This window comes from Macrobrachium rosenbergii, chromosome 42, assembly GCF_040412425.1.
Source record: "Macrobrachium rosenbergii isolate ZJJX-2024 chromosome 42, ASM4041242v1, whole genome shotgun sequence".
Taxonomy (NCBI): Eukaryota; Metazoa; Arthropoda; class Malacostraca; order Decapoda; family Palaemonidae; genus Macrobrachium; species Macrobrachium rosenbergii.
In genome coordinates, this window is record NC_089782.1 from 46,776,478 (window position 1) to 46,793,294 (window position 16,817).

General features: G+C 38.7%; 1 protein-coding gene across 2 annotated transcripts in view; it reads left to right on the forward strand.

The window, feature by feature from the left end:
• Positions 1 to 464: 464 nt before the first annotated feature.
• Positions 465 to 16,817, forward strand: part of LOC136828402 (centrosomal protein of 76 kDa-like) — a 48,545-nt gene continuing 32,192 nt past the window's right edge. For both annotated transcript variants that reach the window (XM_067086432.1, XM_067086433.1), the window contains exons 1-9: positions 465 to 618; positions 2,187 to 2,394; positions 2,764 to 2,908; positions 10,516 to 10,598; positions 12,915 to 13,103; positions 13,313 to 13,559; positions 15,433 to 15,598; positions 15,899 to 16,055; positions 16,639 to 16,736. In XM_067086432.1, coding sequence (XP_066942533.1) covers positions 553 to 618; positions 2,187 to 2,394; positions 2,764 to 2,908; positions 10,516 to 10,598; positions 12,915 to 13,103; positions 13,313 to 13,559; positions 15,433 to 15,598; positions 15,899 to 16,055; positions 16,639 to 16,736 — 1,359 coding nt within the window. In that variant the 5' untranslated portion in view covers positions 465 to 552. The remainder of the gene's footprint in view (positions 619 to 2,186; positions 2,395 to 2,763; positions 2,909 to 10,515; positions 10,599 to 12,914; positions 13,104 to 13,312; positions 13,560 to 15,432; positions 15,599 to 15,898; positions 16,056 to 16,638; positions 16,737 to 16,817) is intronic.

Sequence of the window (16,817 nt, forward strand, 5' to 3'; positions counted from 1 at the left end):
TCTAATTTGACCAGAGTAAAATTTGTCACATGGATTACACGGAATTATAATATACACCCCTTGTAAGTCGTCGTAAAATATATAACCTAGATAGTTTGTCCTGATTTGATGACAAAGGTGTGAGCTCACCTGCAACGAAAACTAAGATTTGTTAAGGGCACAAATGCTTTTTCAGCCGTCTCTGTCTTCATTTGTACTGGCACTCCATCATATATTATGTAAATTTTTACCCCTGTGTATCAGTCCCTTCGAAGAATTCTTAAAAAAAAAAACTAAAGAAGAAACCAGTCTGGGCTTATACCAGGTGTTCGCTTGCATTATATATATATATATATATATATATATATATATATATATAAAATGTATGAACAATAATGAATGCTGCGGTGATTAAAAGCATGGCAAAAGAACCTCTGTTCGTCAAGTTAAAATTAAAAAGAGTGAATAATCAAAAGCAAATTTTAATCAAAGGAAAGAAGAAGAAGAAGTGTTTGTTTATATTCATACGGAGTGCCGACAACCTGTCAATGTTGACTCATTAGACCATTCAAAATGTCAAGTGTAGAGCCAAAAGGACCAAGTTCACTAGAAGGAGCAATTAAAGCAGAAATTGAGAAGGTGCGTAGCTTAGCATGCTGTGTAGACTGTCAATGACGCTCTCTTGGCCAAAATTTAGGCTACCGGTACGTGAATTGTCCCATAACCTAGCCCAACTTACCTGAGTGTAACCCACCGTAGGCCGACTGGAACGGGAGTTTTTATTTAAGATTATAACATATATACGAGAGGTTGTATTTCAGAAATGGGTAGCCTTGTTGTATGGTAGGTTTTGTTAATTTCTCGGCAGATACATAACCCAAATATTTTTCTGACCATTTAGGCTTAGCTCCATCATGGTTTATGTATTATGTTATGTTTTTTTTTTTTTTGTTCAAGCCACTTTTTGTTTTCCTCTATGCCTATCTTCATATAAGAAATGATATTATTTTACTTAAAACTATTAATACATTTTGGTCTTGCAAATATTTTAATATGTTTTTATGTATGCTTTAAATATTTCTTTTTTTTTGCAGATGAATCCTTTTAAGCTAGAGATTGGGAACCTCACCCTTATATCCTACATTTGGGGGACCACAGTGTAAAAGCTTGTTTTTTGGATGAGGAGAAAACTCAAAATGAGTGAGATACAAAGCCATTAATCCCATTGATAGTTCTCATGTAGAATAAGAGAAGTTTTTGGAATGTTTTCAGACCAATATCATGCAGCAGGGGGTAAGGACATTTTACCCTAGGTTAGGTTAGGTTAGGTATGGTTGGTCAGGTCATTTCTTAGTGAAATGAACATCAGAAGTTATGAAAGCACACATTAAAACATAGGGAAATGATATTTTTAATTCCAACAATAATAGTTTAAAGTAAAGTTTTACCTAAATAATTTTGGGGGAACTCCATAACTTGGAAAATTTCTACTTGATATGTGAGTTGTCTTTCAGAATTTACTTTCCTTTCTAGGCATCAGTAGCGTAAAGGCAGACATGTTAATCAGTGAAGGCTAAAGACAGATATTCATCAGTTAATATAATGGTAAAATGTTTCAAGATATGAAGCACAAGGATATATATAAAAGCTTAAAAATCCAAAATGGTACTTTATCAAACACTGTACTAAATATCAGTTACCTTAGGTATATACCTTTTAACTGAATTTTTTAAAGCTTCTAACAATGTTATGACAGTGATCTTTTAATCATTATTGCATCCAACTCCTCATAATGTATGGGGCCTCGTGAAATTCAACAACTCATGTCTTCCTGTGCTTCATATTCCATAACTCTCCACTTACCTCTTGCCTTCCATCTCGTAGTTGTCATCCAAGAAGGTCTGGGTCATGCAGCACTTCTTGTACCTATAGGAGCCCAGCTGACTATAACAAATAGTATTCTCCCAGGGGTTGTGCAAAGGACATGGCCAGGCCATTTCCATCTCCCTTTCATCATTATCTCAGAAATGTATGAATATTGTAATGTGAACCGTAATTTACTTGGAATGTGTAAGTAATCTCTGACAGGAAGGTTGCCAAGGAACTTATCGTGATCTGTCTTAAAGTAGAAATTCATCAGACTTATTTTTTGGGTTTGTTTTTCTATGTTGTATTTTAATGTACAGTGATGAGTATTTATTTTTCAGGAGAATGTAAGGACAGCTATTGACCAGGTAATTCGAGAAGTAATTTCACAAGATAATGGAAGCTTAACATCTGTTGATCCTGAATTGATTGTATCTTGCCTTTTGGATACAGAAACAATTCAGTCATTATTGCAAAGAGTTTCTACAACCTCTAGAACAAAATTGCCCACTCAACTATCAGCTGTTGAACTACCAGCAAAAATCCAAGGTTTGTATTCATTTAGACAGTATAGTATTTGTTTAATACAGTATCAGTGTGACAGCAAAGGGCCAGTTATAACTTGAAGTTTTTCTTACAAGTTTGCATTTTGTGTATTTTCTCATTGTTCAGTTGTAGTTACTTGATATTGAGATTAATATTATTGCTGATTTGCTGTGAATCTCCTAGTTGTTGCTTGTTTCACTGTATTTAAGTTGTACAATATTCTGTATTCCTTATACTCATGAAACATAAAGGTCATTATTTTTGTTATTCCATATATTTGCAGTAAATTTAGAGGTATGCTTTCTGTTTTGGTTGGTCAGTAGTGTAGGGAAAAGTTGTTATAGAACAGCAATTTTTTTAATATTATTACAGAAAAAATCTTACCTGGGAGAAGATATCTGTATGTGAAAGTGAAAGGTGGCAGAGCTTTTGTGGATCATGTGAGAGAAGAAACTGTGAAATACAGAACTGAAAACCAAAGTTCATTGTTTATTCACTTATCCCTTGATGGTCAAAGGTAAGTTAGAGTACATGTAAATTTTAATGGAGGCTTTTGTTATATTAAAAGATATTTTCATCAGTTAATAGTTTAATGTTTACACAGCTAAATATTCAAATGCTGTGCAAATCTTTATGGATGAGGTCGAGAAGTGGATTTAGATTTGTTGTTTAGTATGTTTTGTAATGCCCTTGAAATGATACTCAGGTATTTTTGCAGCATCCCTTGGCCTCCCTAGATGAATTATTTTCTGTCTTATACTTTTCATCTGATCTCTGGAATCTTTTCTCACTGGGCTGTTCAACTTTAACTGTATCAAACTCCAATTTTCTTATAATTTAAGAATGGATTCTTTTGTGCCAGCTCTTTGAGAGTCTAAATGTGACCAAGTAGTCTAAAAGATTAATTTTGATAATATGAACGTCTGATAAAGTATGAGGGACTATTGAATGTGTGACTTAAGCTTCCTATTTAAACTTGTTGGCATGGGGTACATTGTGACTCAATATGCTCCTTGCTATCCATCTCCCTCAGGCTTTGTCACTGGCTGTGACAACATCTTAGCTCTGTGCCTGTTTCTCTGATTGAGCCTTTATCATGTAATCTATGTTTTTATATAAGTGACTTACCAAGTTATTACATAGCTACAAGCTTCCTACTACAGCAGTCTAAAAATTCAAATTTCGCGGTGGGGCTACCATCACTTGTGTAGGTGACCAGGCCCCCCCCCCTGCCCCCTACATACTGGACTGACATGTACAACTCAGCAAAGAGCTTCAATTCATTTTCTGCTGGCTCCTGATCAACATCGGTGGTTTGGTGCAGTCATTCATCTTTTTTGGATTTTTGTTTCCAGTCTCTTTGGTGAAGTACTCAGATTTCTTGTTTCGGTCTTGTGCCAAAGGCTTTGTTATTAGTTATATTGTTAGCTGTGGTTAACTGTATACAAATTATTCAGGATGTCAGACTCTAGTTCTTCTAGTGTTCGGTATTGCTCCGAAGGATGTAAGACTAGGTTAGTTAAGATTGCTTATGACCCTCACACTAAATATGTTAAATGTAGGGGGGCAGGACTGTAATAAAGATCTTACTTGTTCTGAGTGTTGGGGTTGGGATGATCAAAAATGGAAAGTGTTGAAATCTCACTTAGTTAAGTTAGAGAGGGATAGGAAGAGGAAGGTTGCCCTTAGAGCCAAAAATAGGACTAGTGTTGAACCTGTTCCTTCTCCTTCTGCAGCAGAAGATATCGTTATCTCTTCACCTCAAATTCCTGCTTTGTCTCCCATCCTCAACCCTCCCACCTCTTTGTCTCATACTCCTTTACCAAGTTACCATGCTTCCAATCTTGATGCCATTGCCAGCCCCAAATCTAGGTGTGACAAGAAATTTGAGTTCCTAGTCAACACGGTTATGGAGTTGGGTGTTTCTTTTAAAGCTTTTGTAGAGAAGGCTTTCAGTGTCCCCAGTGTCAGTGCAAGTGCAGTGCAAAGTGACAGTGTTGTGCATGTTGAGGAGGTGGCTGCCCGTCCCACCAGCGCTCCTAGACAAAGGTCCCTGTCCCACTACCCCGCACCAGGGAGATGACATACCAGAGGTCCAAAGGAGGCTGGTGGGGTTTGCCCACAGGTAGTCGCCCCCTCTGCCGAACCTGTTGCCGTTCCCAGGCGTCAGCAGAGCGCTTCTCTTCAGCAAAGATCGTGTTCTCCTCGCCCAATCTTGACCAACTCGTCAGGAATCCTTTTAAAGTCCTGGAGATCTTTAGCTTCTTTGACTGGACAGTGGGAGTTTTAGCGAGAAAGATTGAAGACTGCCCAGGGCTAGCAGAAGATTTTGCTGGCGAATGGTTAGGTGTTTTATCCTGTGCCGACAAGGCAGTCAGGGATGGTTCTGCTGAGCTTGCCTCCCTTTTCTCAGTGGGGATTTTAAAGAAACAGGACCTGTGGTGCTCTTTTTCCACGAAGGGGGTAACCGCAACTAAAAAGTTGGCTCTTTTATTCTCTCCCCAGACAAGACACACTTCTTCCCTCAGGATACAGTCAGGGAGGTTTTGTCAGCACTGCAGAAGAAATCTATGACGGACCTCTTAGCCCAGTCCACCAAATGCCCGAAGGAGACTCCTTCTTTAGTTCCCAAGTCTTTCTCGCCTTTGCAGTCTCATCCCTTTCATGGAGGGAGATCAAGACCCCAGTCTAGACCTCAGACAAACCTTCATCCCCCATTGAGGTCCATCAAGAAAACAAGTTTCAAGCCTGCCGCCAAGAAGTGAGAATTTTTTCCTTCGCGCCCCTGTTGGAGCCAGGCTACATCTCTTCTGGGAGGAATGGAGCCGCACAGGGGTGGAACCTTTGGTTGTCCAAGTTCTGGAGAGAGACTACTCCATTCCTTTCAAAGAAAGGCCTCCTTTGGCCAAGTCACTGATCACCTTAACGGCTTTCTTGGCAGGGCCCAAGCAGTTTTTGGCTCTTTCTCAAGATGTCGAGTCCCATATTCGAAAAGGGGCAGTAGGGGAGGTAATGGACAAAACGTCGGAGGGTTTTTACAACCGATTCTATGTAGTCCCCAAGTCATTGGGGGCTGGAGGCCCATTCTGCACGTCAGTTCCTTGAACTCAGTCGTTGTGAAAATGAAGTTTCTTATGGAGATGAACTGCTCAGTCATGTCCTCTTTCCATCAGGGCGACTGGATGGTCACCCTGGACATGCAGGATGTATATTTTCACGTCCCAATCCACCCAGACTCCAGAAAATTTCTGAGGTTCGTCTTTTGGGGCAAAGTTCTCCAATTTCTTGCCCTTTGCTGCGGTCTGTCCATGGTCCCACAGGTCTTCACTCGGATCCTTGCTCCTCTTGCCAAAAGGCTTCATCTTCTCAGGATCAACGTATCCCTCTACTTGGATGATTGGCTTCTCCGCTCCAATTTGGAGAGCAGTGCGCAGAGGACTTGAAGAAAACTCTTCGCCTAACACAGGAGTGAGGCATTTTAATCAAACCTCAAAAGTCACAGATGACCCTGATGCAGAGGATTCCCTATTTGGGGATGATTCTGGACTCGAGCTTTTCGGGGTTTTCTCTGTTCAAGAATTTCTCTCTCAGGACCTGGTCAGCAGTCCAATGGACGAGTCTCCTGGGCAAACTGGCCTCAGTGGAACAGTTTTTGAAGTTGGGCAGATCACATGAGGCCCCTGCAATTTTATCTGATGGCAAAATGGTGCAGGAAGACCCAGTCAGACTTCTTCGTCTTCCTGATCTCGTCGGAGATCAAGGAGGATCTTTGATGGTGGTTGTCAGAAGAGCGAAGCGACTTCAGGTAGGGATTTCTCTTCTTCCTCCGAACCCCAGCCTAGAATTTTATTCCGATGCCTCCGATTTAGGTTAGGGAGCCCTGCTGGAGAGTCGAAGAGTCTCAGGGACATGGACAATGGAGCAGAAGTCCATGCGCATAAACGTCAAAGAGCTGAGGCTATTCACCTGGGTCTTCAAGCCTTCTCTCCACTAGTGACAGGCAAGATAGTAGCAGTTTTCACTGACAACATCACAGCTTTACCCTATGTCCACAAGCAGCGAGGCACTCATTCCTTCACTCTTTGCGAGGCAGCGAAGGACCTTCTTCTGGTGGCCAAGCAGAATCAAGTCACGATCAGTTCTGGATATGTCCAGGGGGGAGACTGAACATCCTGGCAGACTAATTAAGCCGTTGTCATCAGATCCTGCCAACGGAGTGGACTTTAGACCCCCTAGTTTGTCTCGATCTATGGAAGCGTTGGGGCAAACCTTCCATAGACCTCTTCATGACATCGAGGAACCACCGTCTTGCTCTCTTCTGCTCCCCAGGTCTGGACCCTCTAGCATGGGCGATGGATGCCATGCTTTTAGGTTGGAGAGGCCTGGGCGTGTATGCTTTCCCCCCTTTTGGGTTGATTAGGGTGGTGATCAACAAGTTTTCATCTCATCTGAACATCACGATGACTTGTGTGGCACTGTTCTGGCCCAGAAAGGAGTGCTTCCACAAAAACAGTCGCTGCTCAAACAGCCCCACTTCAACAGGTTCCATCAAGGGTTGTCTGCTCTGGCCCTGACAGGGTTCTGACCGTCAAGAGCCTTGTCAGAGCAAAAGGCTTTTCACGGCAAGCTGCAGAAGCTATAGGCAGTCCCTAGTTATCAGTGTGAGTTCTGTTCTGACGGCATGATGATAGCCGAAAATCAGCGATTTTCGGTTATTGGTGCCAAAACCCAATTATCAGTGGTGATAAGCGGAAATCGGCGATTTTTGGTGCTGAAAACTCCTGATTTTCATCGCTAGACAAGCACCGTAAAACCAGATCGCCGATAACCGAGCCTGTTGATAACCAGGGACTGCCTGTATTGCTAGATGAAGGGAGCTGCTTCTAGCAAGCTCTATCAGTCCAAATGGACAATTTTCAGAAGATGGTGCAGCTGCAATCATGTCTCATCTTCTGAAATGACTATAAGCCAGATCGCCGACTTTCTCCTTTACCTCAGGACCTCTAGGAAGCTGTTGCCCTCTACTATTAAGGGATACAGGTCAATGCTTAGTTCAGTTTTTAAGCATAGAGGTTTGGACCTTCTTCCAATCAAAATGTCAGTGACCTCATCAGATCTTTTTGAGACTTCCAAGCAACAGGAACGTGTTGCAGTGTCTTGGAATCTAGACGTGCTTTTGAAGTGGCTCGCAAACTCCTCCATTGAGCCCCTTCACTCAGGTTCTCTCAAGAACCTCACTGAAAAGATTCTCTTTCTAGTGATGTTGGCTACCGCCAAACGCATCGGTGAACTCCAAGCCATAGACAAGAGAGTTGGGTTCTCGCAAGGGGATGCTATCTGCTCTCTTTCCCTTGGTTTCCTCACCAAGAATGACAATGTCTCCAATCCCTGGCCCTGCTCATTTGCCATTAAGAATTTAATGGACATTCTTTGATCGGAGGAGGATGACAGACTACTTTGTCCCATGAGAGCTTTGAGGTATTACCTCCACAGGGCAGAGAAGATCAGAGGACCCTCAAACAATCTCTGGTGCTCTGTGAGGAACCCTTCACATCCCCTTTCGAAAAATGCCCTGTCATTCTTTCTGAGAAGCTTAATTACTGAGGCACATTCTCAGATTCAAGAAGATATCTTACCATCTTTTCGGATAAAGGCTCACGAGGTTCAAGCTCTCACCACATATCTAGCTTTTCGACATAATATGTCTCTAGCAGCTATCTTGCAATCAACCTTTTGGAGGTCCGAGTCAGTCTTCACCTCGCATTACCTCAAGGACTTCAAAACTGATTTCGAAAATAGTAAGCAGACCTTTATCCGTGGCTGGTATGGTGTTGGGAAAGGAAGCATATGGGGCTCTCTGTCCCCCTAGTGTCCTCTCGCCTTCTCATAAGGTGTTAAGTTTAAGGGAAGTCTGGGGGTACATTGTACCTGGAGTACCCACCAGTTTTTAGTGATCGGGGTGTGGGTTTTCATTCCACTGTAGGTGACAGCGTTGTTTTTTATTCTCGTCTTTGCCCAGGGCAAGGGTACCCTTTTTTAATCTTTTTCAGCCATTGGTGAACTTCCATGGCTGCAAAGTACCCACTGAAGTGGAGGTGATTCTGGCCATACTGCCATGGCCTCCACAGGTTAAGATGAGCACTGACCAGAGGCAGTACCCGCCTGCAGTAGCTTTCTTACCAGGTAAGGTACAACAAGCATTATAATGATGCCAGCAACTTTTCTATTTCAGTCTTTACTTTATGATTTGGAGTAGATCATGCCCATGTCACCCACATCCTTTCAATGTGGAATCAGCTATGTAATTACTTGGTAAGTCACTTATATAAAAATGATATTTTTATGATGGAATAAAGTTTTATATATACTTATCAAGTAATTACATAATCGGAGCCCTCCCTCCTCCCCTCATATGGACATCAGGGCTAAAACAACGTGAAGCTCTTTGCTGAGTTGTACTTGTCAGTCCCCGAATTTGGGCGGTACCTGGTCACCTACACAAGTGATGGTAGTGCCACCACGAAATTTTAATTTTTAGACTGCCATGGTAGGAAGCTTCTAGCTATGTAATTACTTGGTAAGTATATATAAAACTTTACTTTATCATAAAAATGTCATGTTTGTGTTCTTTGTCTTGTGACAATGTTTGATTTTAGTAGATCATTTGTGAATTATTGCTCAGTTTTTGCATTATATCTCAGCAAGTGATAAACCTTGTAAGCATTAAAATATTTGTCAACAGTTAGCTCATATTAAGGAAATAGATGCAGATCAGATTGTATCTAGGATGCATAATTGACTTCAAGTAAAGAAGCAAACAGTGAGTGATGTAAAACAAACCAGTGGAAAATTATGTGGTTTCTCAAAAGCTATGGTGTGGATGGTTCTTAAGAGGTTACAGCTATTTGAAAATACAAAGCTTTTATCACAGTATGGTTGAGAAATACATTATGATAATACTGTTTGTGATTGTTTTGTACAATAGCAAGCAACAAGGATTTTTTGGAGGGGCATTAGATTTGAAAATGGCTGAGCAAAGTTTGCAGAGAAAATGAAAACTTAAAATTTTTATGCTTCAGGTGGGTGATTGTTGAGATGCCACAAACTACATTGCATTATGGACAAGTTAGTTGGTGAGGCAGGTACACTGAAGGGATTGAGCCCTTCTGAAACAAACTGATAGACATGATACAGGACATTGGCTTGCTCTAAGGACAAGTGTAATGTATGATGAGATTTTGGGCTTTTCTGGAAGTCTGCTCCTCAAAATAGACAAGTTCTGTAGGTAACAAGCAATTTTTGTAGGATGAGGCAAAGTAAACACTGCATTTATACAATATGCTTTGCCAACGGAAGCTTTTCCCAGCATTATAAGCAGTGCTAGGCAGCCAGGGACCATAAAAGATATTACTATGTGGTGCTAAGTTTATGCTTTGAGTTAGAGCAAGTTCCACATCAGTGTATTTAAATATTAGGGTGGTATATCCAACCCTTCGTCCTTTCTGAACTATTTTTGCAACAGTGCACTGGAATTATTTCTGTTTAGCAGGCAGTGGAGATTATTGGCAACTCCAGTTTGGTAACACTCTCCAAAGATAGTAAGGGTACAACATCCCTGGAAGTGTACCACTTAGCTGTGAGGCTTCAAAGAGGGTCAAAGGTTCAAGTTATGAATGTGATCCCCAGATAGATACAAGGAGAAAAAACTGAAATAGCTCTCGTCACCAGTTGTAACCATGCTATACTGTCCAAATGGTCTCTCCACTTGAGAACATATAAGACAACTGGCTGCTGCCGAGTATCTCATGCTTCTAAGCTGTCGGGGAACTAATTTGGTTGTATGATTTCGTTGGAGGAACTGCTGACCGCAGGATTAGGCAAATTTAAAATGTGTTTTTAATAACATAATAGATTTTAATTTTAAAAATCTAATTTTCCCTGTTAATTCCTAATACCTGTTTCAAGTATTAAGGCATGTACAAAATTAGTTTGTACAGTGCACTGTACATGGTTATTATCTAATACTCTATTGTATGTTTAAATGTTTGTATTATTGCATAAAGTACTAACTTTCTTTATTCAATCCATCTTTTCCCAACGTTTTTCCTGGGTCTTCTCTTCAAGATATGCTTCGCAAGGCGCACAATGTGTGTGTGAGCCAAAAATCAATGAAGGGTTTCTGTTTGACCTTCAGAAACTTAAACCTGGTAGGTGAAGCTTTTTTTATAGTTTGCATGGATTTTCATCCAGTGTCTCTAGAGGATTTATTCTTATGTAAAGATTGATGATTGATGGCCCCTGACTTTCGACTGGGTTGGGTTCTTGATCTTGAGACATTAATTGGAATAGGTGTAAGTTGATAGCTGCAACTCATGCCTGTATTTTCTCATATCAAAGCGTTACTTTTTTTTATTGTGGACTTGCAAAGTAAGTCTTTTACTTATACATTTTTTCAGTATATATTATGCCTTTGTTTTTGTATTTGTGCAATAGCTGTTACTTAAGTTGAAAAGTAATTTTCCAACATTTTTTAAACTTATTTCTTGGAAGTTTGTTAGTTGTAAGTGCAGATGGATGTACAGTAACTTGTTCATAATTTGGAGACAGTCTGTCATGCAATAGTACTATGTTACAGAAACATCTACTGTAAGCAGCCAGTCAGTTCCACAGACAGTACCTCCCAAGAAAGATATGAATTTCCTAAAAAATATGACTGAGGTTTGTATTCCCATAGGAACAAATTTCAGATTGAAACGGAATTACTTTTTTCTAGATATACAAACCTAAATTTTTTACCCTGATCCCACTTTGAACCATCCTTGCATTTGTTCCCTCAGCTGAGGGAAAAACTGAGGGTATGCACACAGCAAGTGGCTGGTTACTCGTCCCACTCATCCATTTGGCATTGCATAACGAATTTATTAATAAGCTTCATTTACTGACCCAGTTTGCAGTCAAGATATTCTTATATAATTCAGATTTATAGATTTAGGAAAATGCAGTTTGACGTAGAAAGTTGTAGATTTTAATTGCTAGCAAGCATGTGAAATAAACAACTAATACAGTAGGGTAGATAGTTTAGAATAGATGTTCTTACTTAAAACATTTGACAAACCATGCTAACTGGCTGACTGAGGCAGGTCATATAATTTTGACCTCAGTTATAGAATGATTGGAAAAACTTTGTATCCTTTTTATAAGCTCCATTTTCATATTTCTTAAGTGTAATTACGATTTCAAAAATGCAGGTTTTAGTTAAATGTATTTTACAAGCCAGCCAGTGAGATTTTCATTGTAAGTTCTTGAGTAAATGATTTAATCATGTTTTAAAAAAGATGAAAACTGCCCATGGCCGGCTATCAACATTTCCTCAGACTCAGGGTATCAGCATTTAGATGACCAACAGGGTTCTTTTTCTCTTCTTGTTAGTTAGCATTCCATGTAGAGGGATCTTGAACCATTGCTGGTACTCAGGCTGTATATTAACTTTACACTTGACACTCCATGCACAGGAACAAAAATTCATATGTCTACTGTGTATATCGAGCCATTGAACAGTGCCAATTTTAATTATGGTATCCATTCGCCTTTCTACCCCCTTATGCTGGAATTTTGTGCTTCGTTGTCATCATGATGCAGATCTTGTTCTTTCTTAATCATCAGCACTATTATCTTTACTTTTGCGCTTAATACTAAATGCAGTATGTGAACAGCAGTAAATAAAAGTCATCAAGAGCAAATGTTTAACACGTGTTGTCATAATGACAGCAGTAAAAAATGAATGTTGCGAGCTAGCATTTAAAATGACAGCTACCCAGCTTTCTCCCACCACCCTGTGTGGATCAGTGACCAGTGGAAATTTAAAGAAATACTGTATGGAACTATAAACAACATTATTTTCATGAACAGAACCAAATATCTGTTCATGAAAGTAATGCTTCTTCATAGTTCCATATTGTTGTAATTTGCATTGGTCACTGATCCACACAGGTTGGTGGGAAATAGCTCTGGGTAGCTTTCATTTTGAATACTAGCTCATAGTTTTCATCTTTTTGCTGCTGGCATTATGAAAAGACATATATATTGAACTTTGCTCTTGATAACTTTAATTATACATTGAACTTTGGTCTTGATAATTTTAATTAATGCTGTTGCACTTACTACATTTAGTATTGAGTGTAAAAGTAAAGATGATAGTGCTGATGGTTACACAAGAGCAAGGCACTTGTTTAAAATCCAAAAGTAGAAACCTGGAAAGTAGTACTTTGTCTGTACTTGAATGAAGTAAACGATAACAACACCCTCGCATATAACATAGGAGCCATGGAGAGCATTGGTCTCACTCACCTTCACGATGTGCCAGGTTATCAGTCATTTCTGTTTTGTTAAATTTGTTAGCCTGAAATGCAGTACAATACTATATTCTTTAGATTGATTTGTAAATAAAATATGAAATTTCTTCAAATTTGATTGTAATGTAAATGTATGAAGTTCATTGTGATTATAATTCTTGTTTATTGCAGGTTGTAGTAGTATGCTTGACAGTAAACACCTTTTAACTCTTGATGCACCCCTGAATCTTGTAGTAGTGAGAAAAGAGGGGACATCTGGAATAGCTTCAACTTTGCTTTCAGTCCATGCTGTAGATTGGCGTTCTATACTCAGTCAGCCTTCCTCTTCACAGAAGGTGTCTTGTCAACTGATGGGAGTAGGTTAGTAAATTGGAAGATAACCCATGAGGATTTTGCATTATTTGCTATGAGTTCTTCATATAGAAGAGGCAACAAAAAGGGACTCTTCTAATTAACAGCTTAGCTATGGCTATCTGGGGTACAATACAGTTCTTTTCTATCATTTGTAATAGAAAAATTACTTTTTATGTTGTACGTATCACTAAGGTCTTTCTACCTCTAATTTTTAGGCTCTGAGCAGCAAGTTCCAGTAGGCCTTTTGGATATTGAAGTAACAGTCATTCCTAACTTAGAAGAAATCCTCCCACATTCTACTGTCTCAGAATTCCTGGAAGGGACCAAAAAGCGTTTTGGAGAGAGGCGACGATTATTTATTGCTTATGCCAGACAGTGGTGGCAAGAGTTTACCGAAATGGCTGCAAGTCATTCTTCTAGACCTGTGAAAATATTTGCTATGGATGAATGGGGTCAAAACAGGTGAGAAAGAAGGAAGATTCATAAAATATTTGCTTTGTGTATTTTGGTTTGTAAATCTGAAAATATGCAATTTATGAAGTGCTAGATTGAAATTTAGTTTTCAGTCTGTACAGGAGTGGGTATGAGCCATTTAAATTTTCTTGTAGTCTAATAGAGGTCACTTCTTATATGATAACAAGCTTAATTGAAGATGTTAATTGAGTTGGGACAGTAACTGAGATCCTGAGGGTTGGCAATAATAAAGGGTTGGGAATAATAGAGTATTAAAATCATACAACAGGTGACAGCCAATTAAAATATAGCAGTAACCTAAGTTAATGGAAAGAGCATGAATTATTAACCAGAAGGAACTAGGATTTTATAAATTTTTAGAAGAAACTGCAAAGTTACTGTAAGGAAATGGACACCAACTTAAATGGATGTGGCAGAGATTATTATTGAAGACCAACTGATGCAGAGACTGAATAAGGTCAACAGTAATAGATGTTGGATTCTTATTGAGGTAAATACTGCACTCTAATGGTGCAGATCCCAGTCAAAACTATGCATACATACGTACATAAGTTGTGGCATCTTAGTATGAAATTAAGATGCTGAATTGAAACACATAAACTAATATAAAACACAAAGTATAATTGTGCAGAGAACTCTGTTAAGTGTACAGCCAAAAAACAAACAAAATACCAACGCTACAATGTAAATATAATTACGTACTGTAGACAGAGTAACTTATAGGCTTTGTAGATATCTGCTGAAGAAAATCAAAAATATATAAGGGAAGATTTGAAGGTTATAAAGAACATGAGGGTAGTTTGCTAACACCTATTACAAGGAAATATACATGAAAAAGTAATGGAATTATAAAAACTTGCTCTTAAACACAACCGAATTAATGTCATCATCAGAAATATTTTATTATTACTGTAGCTTCTCTCTTTACTGGTTTGGACTTGAAATGAGTTCTCTCCTGTCTTCACTGTTCAGTGTGCTCTTTCTTCCTTTACTCCTGTTAAAGTTTAGGTTTTTATCTATGCCCTTTTTCCATGATTTCCTGGTCTTTATTTCAGGTCTTTGTCTTGCTACTTCTATATCAACTGTGTTTCAGCTGTAATTAATCCTAAGTAATATATACAAATTCATGTTGTTAAAGATGATTTTCATATTTCAAAACTTGAAAACCACTGCTGTGTAAATAGTACTGATCTCCTAAACACTGGTGTGTAAACAGTACTAATTATGTAAGTCTAACAGTTGCCTCTTGCAACATTTTACCAATGCCTGTCACTTTGTCCGTACGTGATATCAGGTTTGCTTAAGAATAGATGAAACATTACAGATGTATTTATTAGGTGGCCACAAGAAGAAAAGCTTTTGTGAGAAACATACTGAGGGTTGACTATTTGTTCCCTGAAAACCATATCAGCTCTATGGTAGTTTCTATGAAAAGTTGATTAATCTCCTTGAAAAGGTCACCATATGAATTTATCTGACAAGTTTCATCAAACTATGATAAGCACATTTCTTATATATCCTGTTAACACACTAGGAAAGCTCACACAAAGTATAGTAGGAAATCTTTAGAATGGTTGGACAGGTTTTTATAAATTTTTGGTGTCTTTCTTGAGATGATTAGCTTTTGGAAGAAACTGGCTCATAGTTGATGCTTTGTAGTCATGGAAGCTATCTCACCCTATCCAGTTTCTTCCCAGAGTGCATCATTTAGGGAAGCTCCCCTAATTGACAGAGTATATCTCTCAAGTTTTATCAGATTTTGTACACCATTTCTTGAGATGTCATACCAATACTAACACATAAATGAACATAAAAACTGTAATTGCACTACTGTACTTTCCTTTGTTGTGCTTTGATGTAGGTTTGTTTGCGAGTTCATTAGAAAACTGGAGGTTGGACGTGCTCTTCGTTCACCCGAAGAAGCTGCTCGTTGGATTAGTTTGATACCAGCACCATCTCCATACCAGCTTCCTACAGGTTGTAGTAAGCCATGGTATACTCATTCCACTGCTCTGGTTTCCCAGTTGGTAAGTCTGTAGCCTAGCTCTTAGTGCTGTATCAGATTGAAAAGTTATAGTTGTCCAGAAAACTGAAAGGTGCTGTTTTTAGGTTTGGATCAAGGTCATCTTGACTATAAATTTCAGGGATGTACCAACCTGGATTCAGAATACCCTACTAATTTGTGCTATACACAGTTGTCAGAATTTTCTTGTATATTTTTCTTACTTTTGTTTGTAGTGAAGAGAAGGAAATCTTTTTGCAAATGCTGTAGTTTGGTCATGAATTTTATGGTGGATTGTCATTGTGTAAATACATCTTATTTTCAGGAAGTGGAAAACAAGTGCATCTTATTATGCAGTATATTACTTGGGTTTGGCTTGGATGCTTATGTGTGTGTAGGTACTCGAAAAGGTGGTGCTTCCCATTTCTGGATTATGACAAGAGGACCATACACTGCAATTACATTCTGGGAGACAGTAACAGGTTGTTATGAGTTTGTTTCACTATTGTTTCTAGAAATTATATACATGATGAAATTTACTGAGACTGGATAACATTTAGTATTTATATGGGATTACTATATATTTTATGTGTGGACCGCCATCATCATCATGGTCTTTTTTTACATTAGTTTTTCCCCTTAAAGGCAAATTCTGATGTAAAAATGATCAATATGAAGATGATGAACCTCTTCATAAGGGTGATTATTGGATAGGGTAAATCTATTGGTTTTCAGTAACTTGGCCTTTTCTTTGTGTTAATTTTCTAAGGAATTTGTATCTTTGTGAGAACATACTACAGTACCTCTGTATGCAGCAGAGTACAGTATCATGTAGTACAACAACAGAGTCATGAAGCTGTAAATTATTTGAGAAAATATGTTTAATTCTATTCTATTTCTTATATTGTGTAAGGACAAACCCTTCAGGTCATCTGTGTAAGAGTTAAGTCAGTTGTCTGGTTAAACTAATTTTTTATTTTTGACTAAGTGACCTAAAAAAATGTAAAGAGTATACTGTAATCCTTTTCCAAATGTTTTTATCAATCTTCCCAATTGTCCTCACAGGTTGTAGATATGTACATAAGATTGGACAGAAGCCTGTGCATGAATATGAAACCGTTGGCTGTGTCTTCAATGATAGCCATTTTTATGCTTCTTGTCAGGTAGGTGATTTAATTGCAGTAGTCCCCCACAGCAAAGCCCTGCTTTCTATAGATAGTACCAAAGGTTTATAGCAGTGTCTA